A 20,727-nucleotide genomic window follows, 5' to 3' on the forward strand; every position below is an offset into this window, starting at 1 on the left:
CGAATATTGCCCGCATCAAATACGTCGATATACGAATTCTGGTTAGGTTTACCTATAACACTCACTCTCTTTGTTCCTTGACCTTCGCGTGCTCTTTGTGCTGGTCAGATGTGATAAGCGACAGATCTGTTACAGATTCGATGATCCGGCCACGCTAAGCCGATAACAGGGATTTGACTGTAACTAAAAATTGCTTTTTCCGAAACGAACCTTTCATATAACACTGCAAGTGTTAGCTAGCAAATCGGATTTCTGATCGATAAACTCGTCATCGAATTGGATCAATACACCTCAGCTGGTTCCACGTCTAATTTAAAGTGATCTGATGAGACAGATAAATAAGCCCGTTCTTTCTGTAGAAACGCCGGCAAACAAGCATAAACACGACGATAATAATATTAAGAAACTAATGTGTTGCTACAGGATAGCGTAAATCGTGGGCGACTATTGTTGTATTTTCGATCGTATGGGATGAAGAAGTAAGCGTAACACGCTGACTTTACAACTCTGTCTTCATATTCAGTTACTAGACCGATACCTAAAGCCGACGAATCCCTAGCGGTGACCTTATAGATTCTTCGTTGATTCATTACTGTGTATTCATCGGTAACGCAAACCCACATCCACGTCCGTATCAAACGGGCATTGGGATGGCCGCAGAGTAATTTGTGTGTATCGATGATACTCATCGCTACGTAAGAGTAACATGAAGAACCATCTAACTATTATACGTACGTCTTTGCGTTCTCAGTGAGTTTTGCGGTTTCGGACTACATTGCCAATGGATTACAAGGTGACGGCAACGGTCTTTCTTGACGGTCATCATCATCATCATGATAATATGTACGAATATATATGGCATTGACAATGCGTTGTAATTGCCATTTTTCGTTGATTTGCCATTTAGCTAAGTGACTCTGCTCTACCGATGGCGGCATCTGGAAACTGTTGTGTTCGTTGGCGGTAACAAAAACTTGACAAATGGGTCTCGTTCCATACTCGCATCGGCTTATTTTCCCTGACGAATTTTACCACTTTCACTAAACGGTAGCAGTTCTAGTCTAGTTCTAGTAGAGGAATGTTTGCCAGTGCATCACCTTTTCCACAAACAACATTAGCCAAATTTCCAAAGCTTCATAAATATTGGTGATAATAATTTTGCTTTTGTTGTTTGATAACAACAGAGTCGAATATTGGTGCTTATCCACTGACGCTACGTTATCCGTCCTTTTTTCCGTTACTAAGTTGCCATTAAGCGCAAAGTGCCAGAACAAATTAAACGGATCAAGGCGTTAGAGCAGCCGTCGCAATCTGTGGCGGGAGGTAGGAAAAAGTTCGTTTCACGAACACAAATCGTTGATAGCGCTTACCAAAAAATTGGGGAGCTGCAGCGAGGCAGAGTGCTGTAAACGAAATTGCTATGAAAGCTATCCACTCCCACGAACAAGTAGCTCATGTCGTAACGGTGACTAATGACAATCGCTAATAGGGGGAAGGCAGCAAATCTGGGGATCTGGGTGGGGCCCAACACTGTAAGCTGTGCTCAGTTCATTGGATCGGGGCAGAATTAGCAGGATGTATTTGAAATGACAGAAGCCATTTTTACCGATGTAAGTCAACAAAAGGAGGCAGCATATTCGCGAAATAACTTTAGTCCGATGTAAGGTGGATAGAGTCTGTTGGGCCGGCAGTGCGAAAGAACCAAGCGAGGGACACTGGGTATCGAGAATTTTCTAGCAGAAAGAAGAATAGAAGCAGATCCATCTATTATTGATAGTTGTCAATTTGTGTTAGTAGCTTATATGAAGATTATTGTGAAACTAAACTGCCTCCGTTGATTCTACTTCTGCTGTCTAACGCATGTCGATACGATCAGGATTTCCAGTTAGATAGTCTTGTTCGTCCGTGTTTCGTTGCCTGATTGCAGAAGTGCATAGTCAATAGAAGTTTATTACTCTGTACAGGTACTCACTTCTGCGACTGGCGCTATTTCCGGCATAGACCAATGATGGCATGGCAGCAGAATCTGCTGTAGAAGTCTAATGTGTACAAGTGGTACTGAGTCAACAAGAAATACCTATTTCATCAAAATGGTTATACTGTGCAGTATTATTCGATGTTGGTTAGCAAAAAGTGAATATTCTTCACAAGGCGTTAATACATGTATACACTACAGAGTGTGGAATAAGGTCTATCTGAGCCTATATTACACCATATATACTGCGTAGATACCCGCACTGAAAACACAAATCTCCATGACCTCTATTGCTTACGACAGCAATAGCAACTTCAATAGTTTGCGGATATACTAATTATCCGTGAATTTCGAGAGAGCGGTCGACAGACCCTCCCAAACCTACAAAGCAGGCCTATACCATAATATCGACAAATAATCGACAGGTAACTTTTGAGCTCTATTCATATATCGACTTTTTATGGGGCAGAAGTCTGTCTTATAATTACATGAACAAATGGATTGGTCAGCTAAATTACATGGCAATTGAAGGACCAGCATAGAGTGTACTGTCGCCTGGAGCTAGCTAGTCTGGTTTATTGGAGACTCATAGGTAATAGCTGACAGGGTCACAGTTTCGTAGTGGAGTAAGTTATGAAAGCTATATATAAGAGAATTATAGCAATAGACACGCTATAGACAAGATGATAACAACGTCTTTGGCGCCATTGCTTACGGTTTGCCACAAATGTCAGTGTCCTCAGTCTCAGAAATACGATCAAAACCTGTACACTCGCCTGGTATAACATATGATGATTCTAAACGTAAAACGTACACGCTTCCTCGTAGAATTCGCCACTGTCTTCTTTAATAGCAGTTCTGCACGTACGTTTATTCGAGTATCGCAATAACGAAATGATAGATACGGTGCCGTACAGGTGTACATGCAATCTGCCGGAGCCAATACGCCTTCATTCGTCAGCAGGAGTATGAATCTTCTTATATTGTGGAATATTTTTATCGAACAAACAAATAAGTATTACGGGCTTTACAAACGCTGAGCGTGTATCTATGCTAAATCATATACACCGTCTAAAGACCCATAGGCTTTAGCAAGTTAGCTAAGCCATATCGCTAACTTGCTAAAGACGTCTCTTTATCTTATCTTGGCTATTTCGAGTCATTAAACGTTAGTTCGGACAACTGACCGGTTTTGTTAGCATGTAGCGATCTGTTTTTCTATAGTCGGATTCGAATCTGGACCATCTCACGTGTCCCTACGTGAGTCCCTCTCACGTGACTTAGAAGGCAAGAATAACAGAGCAATTCTAATAATAATAGTCAATAAATGAACATTTAAAAGGAAGACTATGGAAAATATCGCTGTTTTTGTAACAGCGGCATTCCCTAAAGGAGTTACTATATCTATTGTGGATTTTTCAACTCAAATTCTGTATTCTCTTTGGAGCTGACAGATGGAATCCTTCTATATAGCACAAAGGGCGCCAAACTCGTTCGCCTACCTTAATAATTGCTTGTTCTATAGACTGGCACTAATCTACACCGTCATCTCGTGCGCTGCATCCTAAACGACTTATGGTCTAACCTAGCTTTTAGGCGTACGGATATTCCGTGGATAATCTGTCACAGCACATTGTCCATATAGACTTATACATGTAGTATAGTCGATACCGCATATATGTTTCGAAAAATCGGTCCACTTTATTTTTAAAAGCATCAGTAACGGAATTGTGAGTAGATTTCATGTTAGTACGACTGTCAGCATGTCTACGTATAGGTTTCGTTGTTTACCTGTTTCTTGCCGTAGCCGAGAATACTAAAAAGTGAAGATGCTGTTGATGATCGCGATGATGACGTTGGCGATCTAGAAAATAATCAGGGCTCACTTCTTCCGATTTTGATAACGGTAAAAGGTCGCCGCCACGAATCTAGATCACAACTGCTATTTTTTCTCGTTGCGGGGCGCAAATGTTTCACGCTAAGATTAGAAGCTCATCTTTGTCAGTCAATATAGAACAATTACGGACAAAGCAAGAACTAACGAAACACTGCAATTCAGAGCGAAAAAATATTTTAAAAAAATAAGAAAAAGATATATCTTTTACTAACTTCTTCGATTATTATATTTCAGCCATAAAGTTAATGAATATATACCCTCTCACTGTTGTATATACCCTTTTTTAAATACGACAGTTTACTCTTTTACATAACAAACCCTCGGAAACAATGTCGTTTTACGGCAGAAAATCGTAACTCTTCATCTTGCTTATGACGTGTTAAAAACGCTTATATCTAGATATTTGCTAAAGATATTTACTTGAACTATAAGCTAATATTAAGTAGTACCTATTTACGAACAACCGCTCCACTCTGTCCATGCAGGAACAACCATGATATGGTCAGGCGGTAGGAAAACAATCTGAATTATCGGACGCACCTACATCCGCTTGACAATCGTACTAGCTTCGCAGCTGACCAGCCCGTGTGGCGAATTTTTCGTGAAGGAAAATTTCGCCCAGATAATAACTCAGTAATGTTACGACGATATCAGTTAGGTGCTAACAGTCTGGAGAAGGTCTCACTGGTTCCGTGCCTCCCGCACTTTATGATGGTAGAATTCGTGTGATCGTGGCTCTTAGTAGTTAATTTATCAGAAGATGAGGTCTCAGCGCTAGCGTCAAACGATGTTACCATATTCTAGAACGGCCAATGGGCGAACGTGTTATTCTATGAATAATCTATAATTTAATAGTTACTTGTGTAGTTCTACCTTGGACATCAAGTAGCAGCTGACAGAGCAGTTAACTTGAAGTTCTTTGCACAATATCTGATTGAGTTACGCAACGTCGCCTCTATTCGATTCTACTATATAGTTAATACTTACGACTTTTCTAAGGATTCTGGTTCTACCTAACTTGAAGTTCCTTCTAAATGCATCAAATTCAGAGGATGCGGAGAAGGCCATTCTGATAACACAGTAAAAAAACCGCTAGACAGTAGCCCATACACAGTGATAATTTAGTCACATATTCGCTACTTCTGCTGCGTAACGTATCACCTAGACGTCTGTTCTCGTACTGGGTCAATGAAAATAACTGGATTGTAAATTGGCATCGAAGCGGCAGTAACTAGGCTCAAGTAGGCCCAATGTACCGCAAAAATAGCTAAACATAAGTGTGAAAATAAAGTACAATAGTGACGGTTTTATGCGCTCGTAAAACCGGAATGACGATCATCATCTAAAATAGCCACAACTTATCTAATCTAAGCCATCTGCATCTTGGAGTCATAAATATGTCCGCTTAATTCGACGGTCCAAGAGCCAATAGCCAGTTACTTCAACCAACGATGAAGTACTTGTTAATGTAAAAAATATTTCGCTAAAACGCCATTAACTTATCTCGGTTTTATTAGCCGAACAAAGCTACAGACCAAAAGGCCTCGGAGTCGATAACGGTTCACGAAACCATAAATAACATGTAATTTTCTGTTTATGATCATCAGTTTTATATAATTACTAAATCCTATATTAGGGATGGCATATATAAAATAATATGGCAACAAAATAATTGAATCGTCGGTTTTGGCATTCATTCGAGGCATGAAGCACGTCGAAATCTAAAAACAAAGACATCAATCAAAAAAAGACACCCTTCAACGCTCGAAACGAGGCTGTCTAACATCTATATGACCCGTGATTTGCAATGTTTCGAGGCAAGTGTGCTTACTCTCACTATGTTGTACACTTCGTCATACAGTGATAAACATACACAGTGCAAATAAAACGTTCTCTAAAGCAGCGCCAGAGCTTCTTACCCCTGTAGTGGCTTCCAGTAAATATCTCATACTGCAATGTGATACGGTGGGCATATTGAGGTGAATAGTAGTAATCATCTCTAAATGAGTTTTTTAGCCGAAATTTACAGAAATATATAGCATTAGGGACAAGTCGGTTGAGAGAAGCATTTCAGGAGTGGAAATTCACTACGGTCTCATAAACAATTTTAAATAGTTCTGCAATCATATTTGTTAATCAGAATTGTAGCGGAGCTTTCTGTTAGCCACAAAAAAGAGGCCACGACAAACAGGGAATGGACTGCGAAAAAACAAGGTCAGGCCGAATAACGGCTGAACATTCGACATTTCCGTTGGTCGACAAACTGTAGAACTTCACATGTTAGCCTTAGTTAGCGGTAAATTACCTTTTGACTTCGGCCTGCGACTCAATTCCATTAGACGAGAAAGAAAAAGTGACCTTCAACGCCGATGGAAGTCTACTAACTATTTTCCTTTGATCAGGTTCAAAATATGCCAGCTGTACGATTGCCTTCGAGTAACAATGTATCGATATTGTAATGTAAATCGCGTTCGCATTGCTACCGATTGAGGGTACCTAATACTTTTGTTATTGCTATCCATGCAAGAACTGGCAGCAATTTCAGAAACTTACAGGATTTTTTGCCGTTGAGCAAATCTCGCATAATACAATACACAAGTTAGAATTAGAGTTAATAATCTCACAAGATAAGCTTGCTTGATCACGTATCTCTAGAGTTTCACAAAAATCACGAAGCTCACATTTAGCACGATATATTTATCACATTATCGACAGTGGTAAGGATTTGTTGGTAGTTAACGCCGTTATATAACCTAACCCTCTGAGTTCTATTTACTAATAGAAAATCACACCTTACTTATTGATAATAACACTAACTTTTATTGATTCCGTTTTCCCTGCAAACAGTAATACGCATTATAAGCAGCTTGTGCAATAGCGGTAAGCTGTTGCCGCTGTTTTAGCTGCTCGGTCTTTATTTTCGTTTTGCTATACATTGTTATTGCCACTTTCGAAGCGGCGAACATTTCTCTCGTCATAACTTATTTGATTCGGTATGCCTGTCATACGCCAATGCGATGTCTCATTGGCGTTCTACGTACAACACGCGCTTGTTATACAGGTTCACGGGTACAATTATCTACTCAGTTCGACATAACACGCGACTGAGCGACGTCGCGCGGCCGACGTCCGCAAGAGTCATTTGTGAAAGCTTCGGTGATTGGCGGCGCCACCATAGCCGTGGCCGCGGCCGCGGCCGCGGCCGCCCTGAAAGCCAACGGTGACCAGACGACTTAATCATAGCAACGGGACGTCGGTTTTGTGCGATTGTAGAGAGGGTGCACTGGCAGCCGCTGAGGGCTAAGGCCCACCTGTTGACCAGTAAACAAGGTAAGGCTAAACGCTGTAGCAACACGAGCGGAAGGGGCCAAAAGGCCAGTCATTCGTTTCGGTGTATTCCATCCTACATCCCAGCGTCGCAACAAGGTAACAGCGATGAAACCGAAAGGGAAGAGATTACTTTTTGAAAAAACGCAGTTGGGGTTTATGACGACCCTGAAACCGCTGCTGTGGCAATTGCGCCAGTTCGTGGCTGTGTGTTTTTGCCTTACTTTCCCTTTATTGCTGCGTATTTTTGGTGTTACTAAAGCAACTGCTGCTGCTGCTTCTAGAGATGCGCGGATGATAACAGCGGAGCTCCGTGGCAGAGCTCCGTTTCCGAACTCTAAATTTAGAATGATGCAAAAAGTAATGCACGAAGAAGCTGCGTGGAAAAGAATGACCGCGTGCCCGTTCGTGCCGACCGGTAATATAGGCGAAAACGTCCAATCAAAAGTCGAGAAGAGAAACTGGCAAGGTTTCTTCGCTGCTGATAATGACGAATCACGATAGAAAACTGTGACGGACGCGCCTTTTCGTTGTTGTCCCTTGTCGCGTCTTTACACGATGACCCGACACGATGGCAGTGGATAGCCAACCGTCGGTACAGCAGTTTGTAAATTAGGTAATTGTTTTATGGCAGCAGTGAAGAGTTATGAAGAATTCGTTTCGTATGGAATCTGAAAATTTGTTGCTCGTGACTTATTGAGTTAGGCCCAATAGCAGAGTAAGAAAAAAGGCACTTCTGGCAATCTGGGCTTCGTTAAATCACTCTATGTTTTAAGCGTGTGAAAATTGCGTTATCACTGCGACCCCCTATTGGTCACTCAGGGTGTTGAGCGTTCGCAATTTGGCAAAACACTTCAACGAAACAAAAAGTTATAATATGGCTTCTATTTAATCAACTGGTAGATGTTTCGCAAAAGGCGAAACATGAGTTATCCTAGCAGAAAAAGCCTACGAATACCCTAGAGGTTAATTTAATTTCGCTGAGATTTCTCAAACACATGATACGCATGCGGGATCGTAGAAACACGACACATAGCTTTATCGATATAGAAAATTAAATTGTTCCACCTTACCGGACGAAGCTCCGCTTCAACGAGAAAAGCTATGTTGACACCATGGGTACGGAGAGAAACTCAGACATTTTCAAAATATCAAATTCGAACCGCTCGAGACAAATCTATCGCTTAGCGTCTCCATAGTAGTAGAAATGTCTCCTTCTCAATTTTTGTTGAGCCTATATGATTCGTGGTCAGGCATCGAGTCAATGCCGCAGAACGAGTCAACGATCGCTCGTTTTTGGCTTCGGAAACGGATTTCATACAAGAAAAAAAAAGAAGAAAACGACAGTTGCTGATTTTCTGAAAGTTAAATAAAAGCTGATTGTCGGAAATCGTCATATCGTTAATAAATACTGATCATTTAGTTTTAGCCTCTCCATAAAAAATGCCACATATTTGTATGACATTCAATTACAATACCGCAAACAATAACAAATAATGCAATTTTAGGTCAATCACTTTAGCCCTTTACTTGTTATACCTAAAACCTAGTTGGAGGCCATTATTACTTATTGGTAAGTTAGCAAAATGGTTTTAATCACATCTGACATGTTCTTATAACGAACTTACGTGCTTAGAATAAAGTTTTATAGACAGTAAGGAAAAAATTCCCAATTGCAACAAAGTTCGACTGTATTAAAAGTGATAAAACACATTCGTAAGTAACGCCCTCCACTTTCGAATAGCGATATCGATACTGGAATGCCTTGGGCTTTATGTCTGGTCATTTGGCCGTTAGCCATTGCTTAAGGATGGGTGACTCCTGGACAGGACAAAACGATGCTGATCTTGACACTTTAGAATGAGTTGATCGTGAAAAAGGCCTCGGGAATTCCATCAAATTTCTACCAATAAGTAAGTAAATTAATTGTGCAACCAATAATATCCAGGCAGATATTGTCGGTTTCGTAATGAACCGCTATTTGAAATAGAATAAAATTCCCATTAAAGGTATCGGCCAATCCTGCCAATGAATGGGTAAAGGGAAAACCTTATTTGTTATTTATGCAGCGGACGTGAGATATTTTAACACATGGAGATTCGTGCGTCTCGCGTTAAATGCAGGATAGCTAAATGTAAAAGATGGCTACAAGTGAACACTAACGTAAGTGAGGAACTTTACATGCAGTTAAACTTGAAAGTGAAAAATTCTATTATTAACATTGTGCACACACGCAGCCTTGTCGTCTTAGCGTAAACTTACACTCGTCGATAACATTTTATCGTTGCATTATAGCAGATTTGGCTTTCAGCGAACGTACGCCAAATGAATCGTCGTCGCCCTGCAGACTGTACCCGAAGTACACACTAACTATAGTGCCATATAGAAGCCCTTCTGAAAGCTTTCAAAATGTTGTTTTTCATGGCTACAGTTTTGGTTGCCGGGAGACAAAAAAATAAATCACTCAATGACCTTGTTTTAATTAGTACCGCTTGATGGTCATGTGCTACTTCAAATAGACAGTTAAATGGCAGAACACACGTTATCGAGTAGTAATCAGTGGGGTTTTAATATGAGCATAAGCGTTTCCGGTTTCAACACGCTTGGCTTTTAGGCATTGTAATATGACCCGGAAGGAAGTAGAAACAACCTATTTCTAACCGCAGAAAACCTTAATTAAAAAAATATAATATATGTTTGACTGATCAATATAATGTCTATAATACATAATAGCTAGGCACACAGTATTGCAGGCTTAACAAGCTTAAGGGTCTAGATCTACAATACATCATGTAAAACTTTTTCTTTTAGATAACGATTGGCGTATAATATTGAGCTGGTGCTTGGTTTATTGACGTTAAGCGAGTGGTTATCCAGTCCTTTTAAAACTAAATAAATAACTGGTAGTCCGAGATAAACAGTGTTAGAAGGTGGCTTGATCGACAAAACATCATCGTCGAACATATCTAGTAACGTCTGTTGTAAACATGACTTGTGGCGCTTCTATTATTCTTCATCTAGTCGAAGGCGGCAGAATAAACAATACAAATATACCCTGTTAGATACAATTAATTGATTTATGATGAACAGTTGCGAGGTTAGTCTCTGTATACATAAATAGATATATATAGAATACATTATCGTACGATATCTTTGAATACCCAGTTTGCGTTTTGATGAGATAAAGGCGTGGTCCAACTGAGCACACACACAATATTAATGATATAATTAAACTAAATGTTTTTTTCTAGCCTAGAGCAGATTCGAGCAGAATAATTTCCAAACGCCGACGCCTCTTAACTGCAAACTGCCCGAGCTTACATGTTTACCGCAGCACGAACAGAAGAACCGCATAGACATAATGTATCTAGTCGGTACATAGTGAGATTATCAATGTCAGATAACAATTTACCATTTCAAACTCACCTGGATGTTAGCACGAATTACATCACTCTACACTGTCTTTTTTCTAGCTATATCACTCGGCAAAGAAACTTGTCAAGACTGATTAAAGCCAGCGGCCCCGGTTACATGATTACCATACACGGGTTGACTGACGGTAGTAAGTGGAGAGTTTTTGTACTATCTTTAAGGTTGGTTAATGCCTCGTTCTATAGCCTCGTCGTTAATAAGTTCAAGTTTAAGGAGGCTACAATACATTTCCACCTATACTTTCATATGGAGGTGATTAAAAAATGCGATCAGTTATACAACACAGCTCGATAAAAGTTTCAGAAATGCGTTAGTGCGGGAAATACGCTCATTCTGTAAGGAAAGCGGGAACCTAAAGGCAATAGAGTCTTAGCGGAGGATCAGCTGAAAGGAACCAATTTATAGTAATTGTTTTTACTGTCTCAGAAAGCTACGAATCAGTTATAGCAAGTGGGTAAACTTGAAGCAAGTCGCCCTCGGTGTTGCGTACCCGAAATTACAGGACATATATATATATATATATATAAACATTTCAGATAAGATAACCACCAAGAAAACAATTTGATGGTAATTGTAATGTATTTTTCGATAGAACAGCGCCATTGTTAAGCATAGTATATTTACTTGTTGTGAATTGGTTCACTAGTAGTTATAACGAAATTTGCAGAATATTTTGAAGGAAGACGTTTCCTTCCAGCAACAGAAAACAGAGACTCAGCGAGATCAACAGCTCGTATTTGCTAAGGGAAGTAGGAAAGTAGCAAATAGTCTAGAGTCAGTAGCGTTTCAAAACGTCTCAACGACCCCCTTCACCGAATAGCCATATTCAGTTCCTGTTTGTTCAAACGAATCTCTCCACGTATTCCTGATGTAAACGGCTGACTTTAGAGTCGTTCGCAGATAGGGGCTGGAGACATAATCATTTGTGTTGTTCAACTCGCCTACAAACGGGATCGCACTGACCGGACCAGGCGCATACTACGCTTTTTAGCTGAATCTAGCTTGATTTTAGTTGTGATTGTAACATCGTAGCTGGTAGTATACGTCATCGTAAAGGTGTATTGAAGGTCTTCACAACGATGCTATCCGGTTTGCCTTTGTTAGCACAAACGCACGTGTAGTCCAGCGTAGCGCTTAGTCCAATCATGGCAACAGTTACGGGTGTAAAACTTCTGCAAAATCGTAAAAATTGTCTGTTCACCATTGCTTTCGGCTTTTACGTCTCTTTAATAATTTCGTACATTTGTTGTTTGCCGGTGACTAGTCACAACGAACTTCTTGCACACATACAAAATTAAACCAGGAAAGGAATATGATTTTATGTATAACTAGTGACGAAAGCAATTATATACTAGAGAAAGGCCTGAAGGAGTATACAAAAAAAAAATTGTTTTATTGCAACACAGAGCAGTAACGTGCACGTATCATGAGTCGGGCATGCATCATTTCTGAGACGTTCAAAATCGCTTGTACACCACAAACATTATCCGTCAAAAAAGACTATTTAAATAAAGCAAGTCTAAAACTAACCTTATATTACGTTTACATACACAAGCCATCTTAGTTCAGTACAAATTTCAACCTAGCAAGCTTGCTGGAATTCGGAATCATAAACGCAACTTTTGGCCTGGAGTTCTCATTGACTCGAATGTGGCAAAAAACTTCGACGGACACATGCAGGGGTTCAGCTCTATAGAACTTGGCAGCTGTGCAATTTTTCCTTCAACCATTACTGGGGTGTTACATTTTGAGTGGCCGGAAGACAGACGCAAAGGATAGGTTTCTAGTCTACAGGGCGTTTCCTCTTGGCGATAGACTACATAAAACTGTGCTATGTTCAAGAATCGGAAAAATCTAGGATTACGTAGTGGAAGTGTCTCCTATCCTGGGAAGACAATGGGGCTGCATATGAACTGGCATGGCGCGCTTAACGCCGCCACCCGGCTCAGCCCTTACCTGTTAGCCCTCCACGCGGCTCTCACGAGAGAGTCACTATCATTTAAATAGAAAAGCGCCGGTAACCGTTGCAGGAAATCCGAGTGAAGGTAGCTCTGTTGATATCTCAACTTCAAAGCGACCAAATTGACGAGGGAAAGAGATTTAATTGTGAGAAGAAATGTTTGTATGTACGTGTGCTCCAACAATGAGTGTTTAGCTAAGTAAAGCAGACAAGGACTACGTCTATTTTCGATCGAGCTTCCGAATGGAAGGAGGAGCCATATTGTTTCGTGTAGACTTGCCGCCCTTAATCCGTTCGACGTGATCACTATCAATAAAATAATTCTAAATCACAGCCAGTTTCTGCATTCGCTAGGGAACATCCATTCCGGGTAGTACCTACTAGCTGTACCGTGCTGTCATTGTGTGTGAGTGGCAGACCCAAGGTCCTATTTTGTTTATAATATTTGTTTATTAGAAAATTAAGTTGGCACATAATTTAGGAGCATGAAGGAATTATTTCGACGTTGAAAAAAGGTAGACGATAGATATTGTGATCAGTCCTGATAGTAACGTTGTTTTATAACGACTGACTGTTTTTGTATGCAGTGTATCAAAAAAACATGAGGCCCTGGCAAAACAACTAGTGGAAATTTGGTCTTTGCGGTTTTATGAGTGAATTAAGCTTACTATGTGAATGCGAGAAACCGACTCAGCCATAATAGAGGGCGCCAGTGAATGCCGTCAAGTTCATACGCTTCATAATATCTGAGAAGACACCAATGTCGGCATGGTTGAAAACGCTTGCCGCATTCGACGTCAGTGCAACGGTAAACGTTTAACGATCTGCAGTTGTATTTTCTGTCACCTGATAACAGAATGATAAGAGGAACCCAAACGTGGCCGAAAATTCGGCGGCCCGTTGCCCGAGTAACTGTAATCCCTAATAATAACAGTTGACAATTTTTTCAAGCATGCTGTAATGTGTGTTTCCTAAGCATGACGACCTCTTTCGATTCATTTCTAGTAGTTTTAAAAGAAACAAGGCCAGTTTAAAAAGGGTCTCGATCGTTGTTACTTGGAGAAACTTGTTTGCGTCATTGGCATAATCACTTGTTCATTTCCCTGCTGGCCATACAGCAGCGAACAAATACACGTTTGAGCCTTTCGTTTACTAGAAAATTTCAACGGCATTTCGTCTTATGTTTGAAATGGCCTTTCTTGAAGTTTACTGCCCGCGAAGGTGTTACTCTATTTGGAATAGATAGTGCTGCAAAACAAAATACGATTTCCTATCTACCGGTGCCTTCGCATAGTATTCAGTGTAGCACTCAATTTGGCTTCGGTTTGGCTTGTGACCTAACGCAGGTGTCGACGTCAGATAAAGCACTTGTTGATTCCTTGTCGTTCGCCAATTGTCTAATGCCTACGCGGCAAATGACGAAGTAAGCAGACGAAGAGAAGTTCATGAAAATTCGACTCTACGGGATTTTGGTAGTCCCTATTTATACAGTAATTGACAGCAGTCATCCGTACGTCCATGTGTAGCGGCCCGTCTGCGTAGAACCGGTGCACAGCACCCCATCTTGGTCTCACGCGACCCCTACCGCATATATCTGGATTGACATTACTAGTATGTTAACCCTTAACTGCAGACGATCCGTTAATCGCCAGCCACTAAGCCACCACAACATATGATCGTTACGATGTGTAAACAATTTCTGACCATCTCTATTCGTCATTATGCTTACCTGTTTGTGCGCGTCGAACAAACACGAAAAAACTCGTTAAAACGAGTATCGTGCCGTTGTCGATAAACGCTAAATAAAAGGTAACATCAGAAGCCGACAGAGGGAAAGAGTCATCAAATACTACAAAAGTCAATCTCAAGCTTCGACAGAATAGCAGCGATTTCGGGTTTTCTGTTGCAGTTTTTCGGGTAATCTGTTGCTGAAGTGTTTAGCAGTGTGCGCGTTATTCTAATATGATACAGATCTTTAGATATCGCGTTTAATATCGCCGTCGAATTAAAATTATGGTCGTTTTCAATTGACTCTTACTGAAGTTGGTGGCGAAGTAAAGCTATATAACAGTCATTTTGAGCTACGTAACTATGAGCAAGTTTGAGTGTGAACTGAACGGTATCACAAATTTTGTGGCGTCTAAAATTTCGAATAACACGAACAAACATTTAATAACAAAACTATACACGACACTTGCATACGACCAAGGTACGCGAAGCTATCGTCGCTGCGTGTACAGATTGAGGTATAATTTATGAACGCAGTTAGGCGATTAACTAGCACCTTACTCGATCATAAAGCAGTGTCTGACCCCGCCACGATTTTGCAGTTACTCATCTAACAGCTTTGATTGCTATTATATATATATATATATATATATATATATATATATATATATATATATATATAAATTAACCACTTTACTGGAGCATACATACGTACGTACCACTGATTTAGCGGCGTGACTGGGTGAATAAAAGTTTTTTTTCTAACGTCCAAATAGAGACTTACTGTCCTTTTTTTCGAATAGTAATCATAAACGTAAGTAGCCCTAACGTAAGTTGCGCCTACTAGACGAACTCACGTCGTATCTAGATCATCCAAAAACAACTAAAAGTCTTTAATTTGGCTAAACGTAATAACCGATGACAGGTTCTAGTCGACGGTGCACGCAGCAGTAACCCATCCGCATTGTGACATTGTAATCGCCATTTATTTCATACGTATTCGTTGACTATTGCCGACGTTCAGCACAGGGCTTCTAGTAGTAGCTTCTGCTGCTAGATTTCAGCACTCATAGCTGGCCTACGCTTCCCAATGACCAGAAACTTTATTCGTTGCTTTCCCTCATGGTATCAATCGCACTTGCCAATTTTCCCTCCCTCCCTCCCTCTCCCTCTCGCTCTCGCTCTCGCTCTCACGCTGTTTCGACACATTTCCGACCACGTGCTGATTCACTCATATGCCTTACGATGGCGCAGAGAATAGCAACAACGATAAGCAGACATTAGTGGCGGCGACCCCCAGAACAATTCTGCTTCGGAGCAGTGGCTCCCGGAGGAAGCAACGAGTAGCTTCTAAGTCTACAATCGCCATAAGCGGTAATATCGCTTTTGTAACTAGGAGCTAGCAGCGAAAAAACGAGTTCACTAATGCACCAAATTAAATCGCGGTTATGAGGGCTCGACGCAAGGTGACGAGACAATTATGATATGGACGATCGGCGCTATTTGCTTGGCCGACTGTTTAAGTGAAGGTGATGCTGCGACGTCGATCGAGACTCTTCTTTAGCGCAAGACTTGTGTCAAGTTGTCGTTGTTGTTATTATTATTATGGCTGGCGTATTTTTTCATTTGTAGAGGTTCATATTGCGAGAATTCAATTAGTGTTACATATTATTTCGCCTTTCGAATGTTTTAGAAAGGTATCGGTTTGCGCGGCCGCAGGGGCTGTTAATTGTGCTACACTACTCAAAACAAACAGTACAACCGTTAGTAGCACCATTAGCAATACATGCGGCACATCGCTTGAATATATCGCTATCGCATAAATCCTGCTATTACGTCGGCCATACTCTTTATAAAAACCTAACTCGTTTTGCTCGAGTAATTCAATCGAGCGAAAAGTAACAATTAAGCGTCGTGTGCCATCCCACCGGCCTCGTAACCGCGCAGTAACCTTATTCCAAGCCATTTTCGGCTTTGTTCCCTGTCCCTTGCCCTTAACAGCAACTGTCGAATCGAGAGCTATTTCTTGTGCTGCTAAAACTCCCTATACGATTCGCTTCCTGCTGTTATTGACGCCATCACTATTGGTACCACCCTATTAACACAATGTTACTTTTTCTCATCATATCGACAATCGCCTGCCTTCGCTCCCCTTGATCGAGCGCCGGTAAACTGTTGCCGCCCATTGTCATGTCCCGTTCCTGAGCTAATACCATCCTCGTTGAGTAGGTCGAGGCAGCCTAGCCTACCCCATTACGCCTACCCGTCTTCGGGGTAGACCATCAGGCGACCCTCGGTGGCCAAACGGTAGCGTTGGCAACACCGACTCATAGATCGACCCGTGCATCAGCATCAGCGGCAAAAACAGCAGCGGCAATAGCAAACTTCGTTGCGTCCCTGACTGAACTGAAGAGGTCACTTACAACGATATCAACGAAGGACAACATAAATGGTGACAACATTCATACCTTAGTTGTGCTAATTAGTTTCAGCTGCTGTCTTAAATGTCGTTGGCAGACATTGCTAGTTCAATTCGTGTTCAGCCTGTTGAGTCGGTGCGCTTCCTGTGCTGTGGCAGACAAGCAAGCTACTTTCTGCTAGTCGCCGCTCTATTTCGATAGACAAAAGTTTCGAGTGGCTTCTGGGTTTGTTCCGTTTCGCGTGAAAATAAGAGCTAGCTTACTGCTAGCCAACGTACGGCGTGGGGTCGGAAGCTCAGAGTAGGTCAGTTGGATTCTGGTGGACGACGGGCGCGATAGCAACAACGGAGTATGCAATGCACACAGAAGTCAATAGCTACGGCCGGATCTATAGTGGTAGCTTCAAGTACAATTTGAACTGTACATGGGCTGAACATTCGAGCGTCTGTAGACGAACTGTGATTTTGTGACATTTGTTTCTATTCGCCGTCTCGCTTACATGGTGTATAGTGTTTGGTGATTTGGTTCTTGAACGTAGAAAAAGTTGTGTGGGTTGATTGAATTGAAGCCAAGGGTGGCTTATTCATTTTTTGTTAACGGCTTGGTGATTGACTTTTTCGGGTCAATTTAGCGACATTTGTTTGCTTAATAGTATTTTCGTAGAAAGAAATATAGTGCGCTATCGCGATTACTCCGCACATGCCTCCTACCGACTGGGCCAATGAAATGGTAATGTGCTCACATCAGCAGGAAGTCGTTCAGTAGCGAAACGTGTTTAGCAAAATCTATATCGCATTTTCGTCCGAAGCCGTGCATCATGTTTCATTAATGTGAGAAAGATAAAAAAAAAAGGTGAATGGCTCACTTGGATAGCTTCGTAAATCTAAGGCGAAGTTAGATACCGAAGTGACCTAAGAACTAAACGCGTAATTATCTTCTGTACCTTATAGGTCCGCCGCTGAAAGCCAAAACTGAAAAGTGAAGACTGAGATAAAAAAATAGTTAATGCACAAACGAAATCTTGGCGACTACTTAAGGCACAGTATAGCTGGAGAGGCCGTTAAGTGGGTGAATATATACATATATATATGTACGACATTGAACTGTTTACGCACAGTGGGATACACTTTGCCCTCTGTTGACATCTAATACTCATTTGATACATGCAAGTAAAAGAAACCGATTGTTGTTCCGTGGTAAAGAAAACAGGCAGTCGTTAAAGGCATCTGCTACAGTAAGCCTGCCTTACCGCCCCTGATCAATACAGAGGTGCACGACAAAAGCGCATTCAGTTGATATCGTGTCCTCAACTCTCTTGTGTATCTTATAATCGATGGATTCTGGACAATCAAACTCGCCTAAACAGCCGCGTCCTTGCGGACGAATTACGCTAAAGTTACCAAATTTCTTACGTCGTCGTCGTTCTTCTCTCGTTTCAGCACACAGCAAGATGGGAGTGTATAAGAAACTGAAGCGGGTATTCTCCTTCAAAAAGGACAAAGAAGGCCAGAAAGATAAGTCTGACAAAAGAGACAAGTATGGAAAGAAGTATGGGACCAGCGATGCGCTACAAATTAACGAGTCTTCTGAGCATAGAACATCTGACGTGGATGGCATCAAGACCGATTCTCTTCAACGGGGTGGAAAGAAGAGGTCGTGGTCTTTGAAATCTATTGCACGTAAGCCGAGCTTCGGTAACAAAGACAAGGAAAGAAAAGTCAAGGACATTCATTTCGATGCAACTACTGAGCCAGCATTCCTCAGCGACGTTATAGCACCAGCACCAGATGTCTTAACACAACAACAGTCACAACAAAGTCAACAGCAGCTGAGGACCTCGTCGTCAGCTTTTCATCCCGTGACCACCATTGCCAAGGTGGAGACTATAGCGCCCCCGACACTTCCGCTGCCATTAAATCCGATTGTGAAAGCTGACTCTAAAGAACACGATGTAAACAATGACAACGAGAGCGATGCCCCGGAAAAAGAGAATGATACGGAGAAGGATGACTTTGTCGTAGTTACTCCAACCGACGTAGAGGAGATTAAAGAATACGAAGCCCAGTTGGCAGCAGAAGGCAGATCAGTTCACGTAAACCTGGTAGAAGAACCCGAAAGCGTCGAGAACGAGGAGAGCCAAACCGCTACAGAGGAGGCAGCGCACGCCAACGCCGAACCGCAAACGATCGCCGAAATCATCAATCTGCTCCAAGAGTTACAGGACTCTGCAGAGCCAATGGAAATCGATACAATAAAGCAGAAAACTGATACATCGGACAAAATCCAGTCTGTGTGTTTGCAGGCAGATGCTGCTATCATCGCCTCTACGGATGCTACTAAACCTTTAGAAACGACTACTACAATCACAACGGTTCGAAACGGCTGCGCCAATGGGCACATAAAAGCTAGTAACGGGTCGGCAACAGCCACTGACGTGGAGACGTCGCCAGCGTACATGCCAGCATCGGCAGTAGGCCAATGTAAAAAGTTAGACATAGTCCCATCAAAAAGAAGTTGGCAAGGCCGGATTGCCGTCATTGTGGTCGTGGCTGCGATTCTCTTCGCCGTCGCGCTCGGAATTAACAACTCGATGAGATCAGGCGCCGCCAAGGCTGTCTAATCGAACGGCGTGGGTGAAGAAAACACAATGGTTGATTGATTGACACCTGTCACCCGTTATAGTGTATAACGTCATATGCGGCGACTCATCATATGGGTGAAGGCCAGTTTGAAATGATTCCGTCATAACTTGCAGCATTCGAAGACTGAGTAAGATCTCTATCAAAAGAAATCAGAAAAGGAGCAACAAATCTGCATTGTTTACAGTGTTAAAATAACGAGACGCTGCTATTTTGTGTGACATGACAAAGAAAGGCATTATCGGAAAGCTTGCTACACTATACCGAGAAAAGTAGGAATTGAAATGGCCAAGGCTGAACTTGGTAGCTATGTTTTTGCTGCTCAATACCAACAAGACCTCCTGCCGCTTTCAAATGGTGTAATCAAACAAGAGCGGTCAGAGGTGCTGTTAGAGTTTTCCTAACACGTAGATTAATCTATAATTTATCGCCCACAGAAAATACATGCGAGACATGTATTCTATTGAGGGCGAAAATCTCTAACCTTTGCTTTACCTGGGGGGTTTTAAAAAAAACAATAAGGTTTATCATCCCAGCTATGATAGACATAGCCGGTAAACAGCAACCTAAGTAGAAAATAGATCGCACAGTCGGTATTGTATATAAATAAGAAAGTACTGTCCGTGATTGTCAACAGAAACGCCGTTTGGCTAAGGTGATTTCGCAACCTATACACAAGAAAACACAAAGCATACATGAAAAAAGATAATATAATTAAGTTATTATTAAATGCTCGCCGCTTCCGTCAAAAAGTACTTTATTGTGTGTTCATTTTCAACAGGATCCTAAAAAATAGAATTGTTTAGTAGTCATGACAGAACTAAATGTAAGATATTGCCTCTCTAACGATATAAAAAAAATCGTATGAAAAAGAAGAATCATTCTAACCATATGAATAGTTGTCGTTCACGATATCGCGGAAGAGGTCTCTATGCAGAGAGTTAGAAGAATGATTTATTTGCTAGTCAGTTAAATAATGGTTTTTACGCAATGTGATTTCTGTGCAAATAGTAAGTCCAACAACTGCAAAAACAATGTCCAAACCTTTCTGCCCATCGCTCAATACTTATAATCATAATGAATAAATAAACAGCAACCAATGATAATTCGAACCAAAAGAATATAAAATAGAGAAATATGTTCAAAATTATAAATAATCGAATCGATGACCTTACCTTTCAATAGAATAAGATTTTTTTAGCTTAATTTATTGACAGCAAACGCTTTCACTGTCACCTGCTCATCAACAGCGAACTGAGACTAACCTTGAAATGACAAACCAAGCGGACCGTAGACCTTAAGATACCTCAGAGTGTAAACGGCACTTTGTTCTCTACATCCGAAGATTA

General features: G+C 41.3%; 1 protein-coding gene and 1 long non-coding RNA gene across 22 annotated transcripts in view; one reads left to right on the forward strand and one right to left on the reverse strand.

The window, feature by feature from the left end:
* LOC111248549 (uncharacterized) overlaps window positions 1-20,133 on the forward strand; it is a 35,669-nt gene extending 15,536 nt beyond the window's left edge. For 4 of the 19 annotated variants that reach the window (XM_022801010.2, XM_022801011.2, XM_086986243.1 and 1 more), the window contains one exon: window positions 18,179-20,133. In XM_022801010.2, coding sequence (XP_022656745.1) covers window positions 18,179-19,359 — 1,181 coding nt within the window. In that variant the 3' untranslated portion in view covers window positions 19,360-20,133. Of the gene's footprint in view, window positions 1-4,357; window positions 5,785-6,933; window positions 7,203-10,715; window positions 10,762-12,647; window positions 12,758-12,801; window positions 13,107-13,178; window positions 13,400-15,132; window positions 15,694-16,548; window positions 16,772-17,689; window positions 17,808-18,178 lie in introns of those variants that run through there. The other 15 variants (XR_015325852.1, XR_015325856.1, XR_015325854.1 and 12 more) reach the window with 13 other exon arrangements.
* LOC147756083 (uncharacterized) lies at window positions 6,670-12,501 on the reverse strand. Of its 3 annotated transcripts, none has more exons than XR_015325859.1 (3): window positions 12,162-12,501; window positions 10,626-11,803; window positions 6,670-8,499 (listed from the first exon to the last, which is right to left on the reverse strand). It is a non-coding gene; the product is annotated as an uncharacterized LOC147756083 (long non-coding RNA). The 3 variants fall into 3 exon arrangements; XR_015325860.1 differs by having other exon boundaries at window positions 9,462-11,803; XR_015325858.1 differs by having other exon boundaries at window positions 6,670-11,803.
* Window positions 20,134-20,727: the final 594 nt, after the last annotated feature.

This window comes from Varroa destructor, unplaced genomic scaffold (genome assembly GCF_002443255.2).
Source record: "Varroa destructor unplaced genomic scaffold, Vdes_3.0 BEIS01000004.1, whole genome shotgun sequence".
Taxonomy (NCBI): Eukaryota; Metazoa; Arthropoda; class Arachnida; order Mesostigmata; family Varroidae; genus Varroa; species Varroa destructor.